The 12,482-nt window shown below is 56.9% G+C and overlaps 1 protein-coding gene across 1 annotated transcript; it reads left to right on the forward strand.

The window, feature by feature from the left end:
* Positions 1-5,679: 5,679 nt before the first annotated feature.
* Positions 5,680-7,015, forward strand: CITED4 (Cbp/p300 interacting transactivator with ED-rich tail 4). Its single transcript, XM_003128106.5, has one exon. The coding sequence runs from the start codon at positions 5,932-5,934 to the stop codon at positions 6,496-6,498; it is 567 nt and encodes a 188-aa protein (XP_003128154.3). The 5' UTR covers positions 5,680-5,931; the 3' UTR covers positions 6,499-7,015.
* The last annotated feature ends 5,467 nt before the right edge of the window (positions 7,016-12,482 follow it).

A 12,482-nucleotide genomic window follows, 5' to 3' on the forward strand; every position in this document is an offset into this window, starting at 1 on the left:
TCTATCACTGTACAATGCGTGATCCTAGAATTTAGCAGCTTAAACCCCAAACACTTATTATCTCCGTTTCTGTGGGCCAGGAATCCATGACTGGCTCAGCTAAATCATTCTAGCTTAAAGTCTCCCATGAGGTTGCGAGCAAGATGCCAGGTGGGGCTGCGGACACATCCAAAAGCTGACAAGGGCTGGCGGATCCGCTTCTGAGACAGCTCACACACATGGCTGTTGACAAAAAGCCTTAGTTCCTCGCTGGCCGATGGCGGGAAGTCTCAGTTCCTTGCCATGTGGGCCTTTCCACTAGGGCTGCTTGAGTGCCTTTGTGGCTTGTCAACTAACTTCCCTAGAATAAATGATTTAAGAGTGGGAACAAGGAGAAACCCACAGTAGCTTTTATGACCTCGTCTTGGAAATGACACTGTCACTTCTGCTATGCATTCTATTAGAGGTGAGTCACTGTATCCATCCCGCATTCACGGAGAGGGGAATTTGAAGTGGTCTGTCCATAGCTGCCGACATATTTGGAAACCACTACAATGCAATGGAGTAGTCAGAAGAGAAAGGCAATGTTTGAGCAAAAACTTAGAGGAAGCAGGGAATTAGCAATGGTTCTGGCCAGAGCTGTCAGGGCAGGAACTCACCGGACACGCTGGTAAAGGAGCATGAGAACGTGACACTGGGGGGCAGCGAGCGGGCTGCCAGGCTCCTTTCCTCCATTACCAGCTGTGTGGCCTTGGGCAAGTCACTTATGTCTCTGTGGAATGGGAGTGATGGGAACTACTCACGGGTTTCTTATGAGGCTTAAATGAAACGCTACAGATAAGGTAACCAGCCCACATCTGGTACAGAGTAAACACTCAATAAATATTAGCTAATTCTGTTCTGGTTACCATCTGGTGCAGTAGCCTCATTTTCATCATCTGGGCATCAGATACAGGGGCGTAAGTCAGCAGCTGGGGCTCTTGGAGGGCTTGGCCCTTAGGGGATCTGCAGAAGGGTCTCTCCAGCTCTTGCGGCCTAGAGGAAAAGCTACAGAAGAGACGGACTTCGCCTGCGGGTCAGAGCCTGGAACTCAGATCACAGAGCAGCCTCCAGGTTTGGGTGCCAAATCTGCCCAGCAGCTGGGGCTGAGGGGGCACTGCTCAGCCAGGGATTGAGGAGCCGGCTCAGAGGTTCTAGCACAAGGTCTTCCCCAAGTACCACTCCTGAGCCCCCCAATCTCAGGCTTTTGCTGAGCCTGGTCTGAGCCTCGCTTTGCCTTGAGTCCTAGAAATGGGGCCCAGACCCCAAAAGTCTTGCCAACCAGAACCTAGGGTCTTTGGGAGAGGATTTTGCTGCAAGTCCCCAGGAAGAGGGACTGGACACAGGGGCGGAGGGAAGAACTTCGTCTTCACTTGGGGGCACAAGGTGGTCCCTGGGGGCCACCAGTTCCCTTTGCTGGTGACCTCTGAGCAGTGCCCACCTGGGTCAAGGCTTGCTATGGCCCTGTCAACTCATGCCAGCTGGACTCAAGGGCTACACCCCCTGCTCCCCACCATGGGCTCATGGAGACACGGCTTGGGGTGAAAGCAGCTTGGATCAGTGGGGACAGTTCTGCTCCAGGGACTACAAACGTCCCTTCCAGCCCTGGCTCCGCCACACGCCTTGTGACCGCAGGTAACTTCCTGGGTTATTTTCTGGGCTTCAGTTTCCTACTTTGTCAAAAAAGGTACTGCCTTTAGCTCTGCCTAATGTATTCACTCAACAAACACTCAAGTGCTTCCTAGGTGCCAAGCGCCATTCTCTGCAGAACAAGAGAGTCAAGGCCTGTGTTCTCAGTGAGCTGACCTGCTGGCGGGGAGACAATCTTTTTTGGTTATTAGGGCCGCACCTGTGGCACACGGAAGTTCCCAGACTCAGGGTCCAACTGGAGCTACAGCTGCCGGCCTACACCACAGCCACAGCATCGCAGGATCCGAGCCTCGTCTACCGCTTGCACCACAGCTCCCGGCCATGCCAGATCCTTAACCCACTGAGAAGGCCAGGGATCGAACTGGCATCCTCATGGATACGAGTCAGATTCGCTTCTGCTGCACCACAATGGGAACTCCGAGACATTCTTTGAAATAATGCTGAGTGGGGGTGCTGAGAGGAAAAGCAGAGCAAGGTGGGGAAAGAGAGGGGGACAGAAGGTGGCTGGGGACGGTCTCACCAAGGGGCTGACTCTTAGGAGATCAGAATCAAGTGAAAGAGTGAATCACGTGGCTGTCTCAAGGAAGAGCATTCCAGGCAGAGGGAAGAGCAGGAATCCTGAGCAATGAACGTGCTGGGCAGTCCAAGGCAGAGCGAGGCAGCAGTTCACGGAAAGGCTGGAACAACGAGGGTCACCCACGGCAATGCTTTTACGGCCTCAGATGACGTCATGCCTCTGCCAACGCCCTGCAGGACCTCGCACGGCCCTTGCGAGGCCCCGCATGATCTTTCCTCCTGACCCTCCTCCGGCACAAGCTGCCTCTGCCCCAGCCACACTCCCTCCTGTCTGCGGTTCACACCTGCCTCAGGCTTTACCCTAACTCTGGAGCCCAGGAGCACCTGCAGGGCTGATTAAAACGTGGATGAGGGAGTTCCTGTTGTGGCTCTGCAGGTTAAGAGCCTGACTAGTATCCATGAGGATGCGGGCTCCATCCCTGACCTTGATCAGTAAGTAGGTTAAGGACCTGACGTTGCCGCAAGCCGTGGTACAGGTCTTGGACACAGCTCAGATCTGGGGTTGCTGTGGCTGTGGAGTAGGCCAGCAGCTGTAACTCGGATTCGACCCCTAGCCTGGAAACGTCCATAAGCCTCAGGTGCAGCCCTGAAAAGCCAAAAAAAAAAAAAAAAAACTGAGCCCCAGCCCAGTTTCTGATTGGGTCTGGGGTGGGGCCTGGTACCACAGTTTCAGCAGTACTGCACTCCAGTTGTCCCGCCGCTAGGACCAGTTTGCCCCAGACGCCGCTTGGCCACTGCCCTCCCCTCCTTTAAGTCTTTTCTCAAACCTTATGGTCTCAGTGAGGCCCCCGACCCCTCTGTGCAATACTGCAAGCTGCCCCTGCACCCCAATCGCCTCCCTACCCTATTTTCCCTTTTTTTCCATAGTCCCTACCACTTTCTAACAAGCGGATCATGCTTTTATGTAGTTTAGTCTCAACCGTATGTCCCCAGGGACCTAAGAAGAGGGGTTCCACCCAGACCCCATGAATCCCTGAGAACCCCGTGGATCCTCCAGGGATTTGCTAACTCGTCAAATTTCTACGCAATAGCGTGTGATCCTGAGGTTTGCAGTGTAACCTAAAACTATAAACCAGGCTGTCTTTTAACCAGCAAAACAGGTTTATTCAGGAGCAGCAAAGAACTGCCATTTGGGACATCTGACTGTGGCCAACCCCATGCAAGGGCAGGTGAAGCAAAGGAGAGGAAACCCTTTAGAGAGGAGAAGGGGAGTGGGGAGGGCTCCTTAGAAACAAAAAGTCCATTGGCAGAAACTGGGACCTCGAATGACAGTGACTTTTCATTGGCTGACCTGTGACCACCTCATTGGCTGAGCTATTGCCAAGCCAGGAGAAAAATCTTTCTTCTGCTGCTCTAAAGTCCTATCACTTCCTGCTGGAGATGCAAGTCGGTGGTATGTCTTCCTGCTGGGATCCGTATTCATGCCCTAAGTGGTACCTTCACGAGCAACTCCTCCTTCTGGCCTCCTGATTCCATTTTAGCGACATCCCTTTATTAATTTTTCAGTCAGTAACTTTCATTAGCTTCTCAAGACTCAGTGGATCCCCAAAGCTTAAAAACCACTAGCAGATCAATACCTGGCATAGAATAGGCGCCCAAACAAATATTTATGGACTAAATTAAAGACCTTTTAAAACATTTCTCACAAGCACACACACACTTAAAAAAAAAAAAAAAAAAAAAAAAAAAAAGGAAAATCTTCTAGTGGCACAACGGCTCCCAAATCTTCAGACCATACAAATTTATGATTCCAAATACCCTCCCAGAATCTGAGTCAGGAGGCTGGATGGAGCCAGAGATTCAGGATTTTTCAAAGCCTCCTCTTCCTCTGTACCACCACCCTCCCCTTGCTGAGTCTGAGGTGCAGCCATGTTTAGGAATTTCCATTTGACACTTTTATTAAAGACAGACTCCGGGGGAGTCAATTCCCATGTGTGTAGCTTTTACACTTTGCCAAAAATGTGACTGCATCCATGGTCACTTGTGACCTTCTCACAAGCTCTCAGGTGACTACAATCTCCCTTTTACTGAGTAGAAAGCTGAGGCCCTGGGGAAAAAAGTGACACCCTGCCCCCCAACACCCAACGGTCATACTGCTGCGGGTGGTAGAGACACGATTAGAACTTGGGCCTCTGGCTTCTCACGCTACGGTTCTCCTGTCTGCACCAGCTGGATAAACCCAAGTTCCAGGAAATCCCAAGGACGCTACCAGCAGCGGGGAGCCAGAGAAGGGAGGGGCGGAGTGGCAAACAGGAGAAGGGCAAGGTTCCAGAAGGTTGTCTCTTGGCCACCAGGAGAGACTCCAGCTGCTCTAAGGACACGGCTAACTCTGGCTGCGTATGACCCTAGGACAGTCAGTTTCCGTGCCTCGGTCTTCTGATCTGCACAATGGGATTGATAATCCATGCACTGCCCCCAGTAAGGTGTGTGTAGAATGTATAGCATTCTAAACATCCACCTTCTAACTATTGCTATCACGGGAAGGGCAACATCCCCCACTCAGAAGGTCCCTAGGGACAGAACTAAATCCAGCTTTTCATTCATTTGAGGAACATTTTTGAGCACCTACTGCACGCCAGGCACTGTGCTGGGCACCGTGCACACACCACCTCCTTTAACTCTCACAGCAACCCAGTGAGTTTGGTACTGTCGTTGCCCCATTTTACGGATGAAGAAACGAGTGCAGGGGAATGAGGTGCAATTCATTTGATCGTCTGTTGATTCACCCAACTTTTACTGAAAACCTGCCCTGAGCTATAGGCTCTGGGCCAAGGGCTGAGGACACAAGGATGAACAAGTCCTTCAGCAGGCATGCCCATAAATTACTTTAATAACGACTCAGTACGTGCTTTCACAGACAAGGGCGCAGGAGCCGAGGGAGGGGTAACTGGGACTCCTGGGATTATGGAGTCGGGCAGCCGACTGTCCGGGGAACTCTGCGCCGCAAAGGTGTCCTTGCCCTGTGTAGAGGCGGCAATCAAAAGGCCTGGGTTCGAGTCTCCCTTCTGTCCAGGCTTTACTTTGTATTCCCAGGAAACGCCTTCTGCCTCTCCAGCTTTCTTCATCTGGAAAATTGAGAGGGTTGAGAGGTTGGGCTTGTGATCCTGCAGTTCAGGGGGCCTAGTAACTCCTCTACCCCTCGCACTCCATCTTCTGGTCTGTTCAAGTTTGGCCCCATCTAGCCCTGAGACTGAGCCTAGGGCAGCCAGACCAAGCCTTTTGCAAAGTGCCAAACACCAGGCTTCGGGACAGACCTCAAAGCCCCAGGGGGCGGGCCTAAGGTCCAAAGGGCGGAGCTGGGACAGGAACCCGGCCGAGACCTCCAGGAGGCGCGGCGCGGCGGGCCCGCCCATCGTCTCACCCAGCCAATGAGCGCTCGGGGGCGGGGCAGCCCCGCCTCTGGGTATAAGGCTGCGCGGAGGTCGCGGGCGCGTCGCTGAGCTCTCGCTGCCGGACCTGGTGGCTGAGCAGGGTCGTTCTCGCCTTGAGCTGGGGCGCACGGGAGCTCTGAGTTCGTGCGTCCTGGACTGCGCAGAAGCACAGGTCGGGTTTGGATTTCCTTTGCCCAGCTAGGGTGCAGAGAGGGCACGGCGCCCGGATCCCTCGCCGCAGAGGAACCGCTGGTCCGGGCCGGGGGACGCCCGCGCTGACCCCTGGTCCGCAGCCGCCAGCAGCCGGCCGGCCGTCATGGCAGACCACCTGCTGCTCGCCGAGGGCTACCGCCTGGTGCCCAGGCCACCGCCTCCCGCGCCGGCCCAAGGCCCTCACGTGCTCCGGACGCTGCAGCCGTACTCGGGCCCCGGCCTGGACAGCGGGTTGCGGCCGCGGGGGACTCCGCTGGGCCCGCCGCCGCCGCCCCCACCCGGGGCTCTGACGTACGGGGCCTTCGGGCCGCCGCCGCCAACCTTCCAGTCCTTTCCGGCTGTGCCGCCGCCGCCGGCCGCCAGCGGCGCGCACCTGCAGCCCGTGGCGACGCTGTACCCAAGTCGCGCGACCGCGCCCCCCGGCGCCCCGGGAGGCCCCCCGGGCCCACAGCCGGCGCCCGGAGCCCCAGCTCCGCCACCGCCGCCACCCGCGCACGCTCTGGGCTGCATGGACGCCGAACTCATCGACGAGGAGGCGCTGACGTCGCTGGAGCTGGAGCTCGGGCTGCACCGCGTGCGCGAGCTGCCCGAGCTCTTCCTGGGCCAGAGCGAGTTCGACTGCTTCTCGGACTTGGGTTCGGCGCCGCCCGCTGGCTCGGTGAGCTGCTAAGCGACGCCTGCCCGGCGTGGCCGAGAGAAGGGGGCCGGCCCCGCCGGACTCGGCACCCAGCGCCGGGGCCCCGGCACGCACCTTCCGTGAGGGTGAGGCAGCGGTTCGCGCACCGAGCCGACGCCGGGCCGGGACGCCGGGCCTCACTGCAGGCCCTGCTTGCTGCAGGATGACAGTTTGGGTTCATCTCTCTGACCCGGAGCCACAGGGCTAAAGCGAAGGGGTCTGGACGCCCCTTGCAGCCTCCCAGCTCTTGGATTCTGTATGCTCTCCTCTCGGATCCTCCAACCCAGCTCCCCAATCTGAGCCATTCCAGGCCTCTGCCTGATTCCCCCTCTCCTCGCGCAGCCCACGGTGTTCACTGGGTCCCGGGAGCCGCCCACCCGCCTGGCCCCGCCCTGGCGGCCTGGGTCCTGAGGTCGTTCGTTGGGCCTCCCGCTCTGGGGAGGGGCAGGTTGTGCAGCCCTCACCCCTGCAGAGTGGCCTCCAACACCAAATAAAACTGGGTCACTTTCCAGTCTGGCGTGTTCATTTCCTTATCACTCCAGCCCTAGGCTATATTTGGCTCCTAGAGTCCTGAGGCTGTTGGAGACCCTGGGTGGGGTGGAGGCCACATCCCCCGGCAGTGGCCAGGAGAGGAAACTGACGGTTGCTTTTGAAAATGCCTGTGCGTGGTGCAATCGTCCTGTCATAATCTGGAAGGCAGAGGCTGCCGCCACCCCGTAACCCAAGGGTGAAGGCGGGGGCTCCTGGGAGGGGTGGAGGGAGCTTGGGGGTGCGGCCCTCCCTGTTGGCTCTGCAGGCAGGCCGGCCGGGAGCTGGGTATACCGGAAGGCTTGGACAGCCCTGGCTTTGAACCCGGGCTCTCCCCCTTGTTCTGGGCGCCATCCATTCAGGTTTCTGAGGCCATTTCCTCGGAGGGACAGTGGATCCGCGTCTTAGGTGGCCGTGAGGGTCGCACGCCATGGGCGGCGTTTAGCGCAGTGCCAGGCACGCGGGGCCTCCGTAAATAATAGTGGTGGTGATTTCACAGTAATAGTCATCCCTCGAGGAGTCACAGTCCAGGTGGGAGGAGGGGACGACAGGCCTGGAAACCCACTCGTCTTGGGACAAGGAAGAGAGGGATGCGGACTAGAAAACAGGCAGGATGCCTAGCGGGCAAACCCAGAAGAGGAAGCATCTTCAGCTGGCTGGGGGTCCGGCCAGTTCAGGCTTGGGGAGGTGGGGACATTTGATCGGGTGAGCAGGGCCTTCAAGGATGAGTCTCGGTAGGACTTGGAAAAGAAGGTGTGCAAGCAGAGAGCCGGCTCAAGGCAGGGAGGCTGCCAGGCCGGGGCCTGGGCGGTAAAGCATGGGGCCTCTCACAGGGACAACAAAGGTCTCTTGGTTTTCCGGGGACTGAGAGGTAGGCACGGTCCTCGTTCTGCAGGTGAGGCATCTGGACTCTGGTCCAGACCTGGCAGAGTCTGGCCTCAGTCCGGAGCAGCAGCGTATGCTCCTGCCCACCCTCTGCTGTTGCCTCTCTCTGGAAAGATCCCTAAGTGCTTCTGAGGTGCGGGAGAAAGGCAGGAAGAGAGGGCTGGAAGGCAGGGAGGAGAGGCGGAGGACCGGGCTAGGACAGGGCAGGGGGGCTGGAGAGGAGAGTGAATTCCAGAGACTCGGTGGAGAGGAGCACAGAGCTGTGACCTGTGCCCTGCGGCTGGCGAAGCTTGGCTTCACCTCCGTGCCAAGCTTGTTGACCTGACTTTCCCTCCAGCCTGTGAGCTCACCCGGGCTCACTGTCAGCTCCAGCTGTGCAGCCACCACGCCAGCAGAGGGCCACAGCCGTGTCTGGAGAATGAATGAAGATCTCCCCGAAGATAAGGAGCATATTCTGGGATGGGATGAGGAAAAAGGGCAGAGACGCTTCTGGGAAGGACTGGCCTGAGTGCTGGGCTCAGAGCAGCCAGGGTTTGCTTCACTTTGCCCAAGATCCCAGGCCAGAGATAAAAACCAAAGGGCTGGGTTGGCACAGGTGGGCCTGACCTTTGTCTGGCTTCAGTTTCTCCACCAGTAAAATAGAGCTAATGACCTGCCCTACTATTTCACAAGGCAGTAAGCCTCATAGTAACAGGAGAACAGACCCGGGGATGGGATGAAAGCGGTAGGTTTGTCCTGAGGTGCTCTCCGTATGAAAGGGGTTACGGTGAAAATCCAGGGTTCCATCCCTGGCCTCGCTCACTGGGTCAAGGATCTGGCATTGCCATGAGCTGCGTGCTGCAGCTACAGCTCCGATTCAATCCATAGCCTGGGAACTTCCATATGCCGCAGGTGCAGCCCTTAAAACAAGGAGAAAAAGAAAGAAAGGGTAGAAGAGGGAGCCCGAGCTCCTGGGCTACTTCCCACTCTCCATCCCTCCCAGAGGGGCAGCTGAGCAATTGGACAGCAGACCTATGGGCAGAGAGGAAAAGGCTGGGGCGGCACACACCTTGAGCCCTCACATTCCCGACGCTCTGCGGAATTCTGGCCCTCCCCGCTGAGGGGAGGATGGCTGTGTCCTCCCTGCCTTGTGCTCTGATAGCCTCAGGGGCCATTTCTAGATGCAGTTCCCACGAGCTGCTGGGACCTCAAGCTAAGTCACCTTACCTTCTGAGTCTTGACTGTCCTGCAGGGATCCAACCAGCTTCCCGTGGTTCCTCTTCCAGGGGCTGCCCCCTCAGGTAACCCACTCCCCATTTCCCGTCCTGAGGATTTCATTCTCTTACCCGGGCTGGGTCTTTGGGGTTGGGAGTCAGGCTCTCTCAGGGTTGGGAACTGAGTCATGACACAGGCAAGACATTATTTCATCTTCTTTTTTGTTTTTGTTGTTTGGTTTTTCTTTTCATATGGAGGTTTCCTCAGGCTGAAGTTTGTTATTTTGAATCATCTTTTCGTCAGCTGGATTTCATTACCAAGGAGTTTTTCCCAAGAAAATTATGACTTCCCTCCAACTCATCTACAGCATGGAGATGCTAATTGTACCTCTTTCCTGGAGCTGCAGTGGAGACGATGGTAGTTAATTCCCACAAGGTGTTTAGAACAGTGTAGCTCGTAGTTTATCATCCCTGAACCCTGGATTTCTGGGGCTGTATGTATACAGCAGTGGCTACGCTGGGTCCTTAGCCACTAGGCCACCAAGGAACTCCCCTTTGTATTAGAGTCTTTAGAGATGCTGTGTTCTAATCCAGTTAGGAAGCGGGGGTCGGGGGGGGGGAGTCTAACCCTACTGGGATCCCCCGTAGCCAACTCTGAGATTGTAGGTAGCTTGCAAGATTTTTTTTTTTTTTTTTTTTTTTTTTGTCATTTTGAGGCTGCACCCATGCCATATGGAAGTTCCCAGGCTAGGGGTCTCATTGGAGCTGCAGCTGCTGGCCTACACCACAGCCACAGCGACGCTGGATCCTTTAACCCACTGAGCGAGGCCAGGGATCGAACCCGCATCCTCGTGGATACTGGTCAAGTTACCTCTGAGCCACCACAGGCGCTCCCCAGCTTGCAAGAATTTTACTAGGGAGCCCCTAGTCAGCACCCGTGGAGGGGAGGGTCCGAGGAGTGAGCAGAGGAAGCTGCAAGGCAGGCTCAGTAAGAACCTTGGCCAGTGTGCGGGGAGGTCTGAGGCTAGAAGAGTCTCCCACCCCATGTTGGGCCTTCGTGCTCCTTTTCACTCCTGGCCCATCCGTCAGCGGACGTGGCTGCCTGGGGAAGTGGTGTGACCGTGGGCGGGGCACCACTCGCCTGCTGAGCCGTCGCTGGGGGAGCTGCCAGGGCAGACTGTCTGCCCACGGCCCTCCCGGAGGCCCGGGGAACTATCTGATGGGAGCAGGACCTGGACACACTCCCAGTGTCCACCATAAGCCCTGGAACTAGGGTGAGGCGAGTGTCCTAAGAACGCGCCTCCTTCGGGGTTCCTGTGGTGGCTCGGTGGAAACGAACCTGACGAGCATCCATGAGGACAAAGGTTGGATCCCTGGCCTTGCTCCATGGGTTAAGGATCCAGCATTGCCATGAGCTGTAGTGTAGGCCGGTGGCTACTGGTCCAGTTCGACCCCTAGCCTGGGAACCTCCATATGCCTCTTGTGTGACACTAAAAAGACAAAAAAAAAAAAAAAAAAAAAAAAGGAACGCCTCGTTAAAGGTGTTGCCGGGTGTCTTGTTTGCCTCTCCCTGGTCCCAGACCTGACGAGCCCCTTCCCCATTAGAGGGGAAAATTCTTTTTAAGGACTAGCAGGGCCGATGTGACGAGACTGCAGAAGTGCCGGGTACGAGGTGGGTTCTCAATATTGAGCTGCCACCATCAGCACCATCGCCCTCGCCCATCACTCAGCTCAGCTAAATGTTCAACAGTCATTTGCTGAGTGAATTAAATGAACAGTCTGCTCCTGGTCTTTTCCCAGGGAGCTTAGGTGGTCGAGCTGATTACCATGTAATCCTCTTGAATTCCTTAATCCATCCTTGCCTGACTCTCTACACCACCCGCGGCTAGAAGTGCTGGCTCAGGGTTCCTGCTGACTGTGGGGCTGTCAGACTTGCTGAGTGCCTAGTACATGCAGGCGTGATGGGCCCTAACAGCACCCAGTGGGTGCTCTTTCTCTTCGAGCCTCTCCTTTGAGCCTGCACATGGCACCACTAGGTGGTTGTATTTCCGTCCCAGACATCAGAAAGCCGGCTCAGAGAGTGAGTTCCGCCTCGAAGTCACACCCGGGCCAGGGAGAGGATGGACGTGCCTGCTCCTGCCTATCCAGCCCCCCCCGCCCCCGCCGCGCTCCTGCCCAGGAGGAATCTGGCCAAGGACCTGAGCTTGAATGAAGTCGGAGCGGGGTCCCAGCCCTGGCGCTGCTCCTTTATGCCCGTGGGATGCAGTAGACGTCTCTGAGCCTCTTTCGGCCTCAGTTTCTACTTCCGTAAGACGGGAGAGTAATCCCACCCTCCGGGCGTGTGTTCAAGGATTCAAAGGAGACTGGGCTTCTGCGAGTGCATTGCAAACAGTGCAGTGCTGCCTGGCTCGGGGGAGCTGGGGGTGAATGGCCATGACCTCCACTCCAGAGCGGTCTGGAGAGAGGCAACCTGCTCACCCTCTGGGACTTGAGATCCCGGCCAGCCTGCAGTGTGCAAGGCAGGGACACACGCCAGGGTTCTGGGAACCCCTGGGAGCTGGTGGTGCTAAAAGGATAAGGTGGGGGTCAACCTGGGGAGGGGACATCCAGGAAATGTCCCAAGGCCCAAGTGTGGCCTGGCAGAGGGAGGAAATAAAGGCAGCTACTCTCAGCTCCATCTCCTCATCTGTCAGGTGGAGGCCCCGCAGGCTCCTTGTGAGAAAGAACTAAGGTGATGTGACCTGCCTGCCCCCAGCCGTGGCTCAGACTGGAGCTGCTCTCGGGACACGGCCACAGGGACGAGGAGAGAGCCGAGTCCCAGCCAGCCTCCAGGTCCCTCCCCACCGTCTGCTCCTGCCCCGCAGGCTCCTGATGCCCCCTTACCTTGGCCCAAGCTGTTCCCTCTGCCAGGAATGCCCTCCCAGGACCCTTTCCAGCTGGGAAAGGCCTTTTCATCACTGAGCAGGAGAGGAGAAAAGCCTAGACTCTCAGGTGCCCAAGGCTGGCATCCGAGCTGGCGTTGGGACCTCTGACCTCTCGTCCCAGCTCAGCCGTGAACCTGCGACCACGGTCATGTCACCGGAGCTCTCCAAGCTCCGTGGGATGAGGAGTCCATCCCCCGCCCCTCTTACCTCACAGGTGCTGGGAGGCAGCGGGAAGGGCCAGGACACAGCTGCTTCCCTAGCATGTGGTGGGGTGGCAGGCTTGATGGGCACGCTCTCCTTCAGTCCTCATAACTCTGGAAGGTGGGCAAAGTTATTGGCCTCACTTTCTTCTGCTGGCCTCATTCTAGGCAGCCGAGGCTCAGAGAGGTCAAGCAACCGACTCAACCACACACAGCCAGGGTCACAGCCGAACAGACACATGGTAAAC

Source organism: Sus scrofa, chromosome 6, assembly GCF_054392235.1.
Source record: "Sus scrofa isolate SSC_HxYL_T2T_F1_AM1 chromosome 6, Sscrofa_HxYL_maternal_Yorkshire_Landrace_v2.0, whole genome shotgun sequence".
Taxonomy (NCBI): Eukaryota; Metazoa; Chordata; class Mammalia; order Artiodactyla; family Suidae; genus Sus; species Sus scrofa.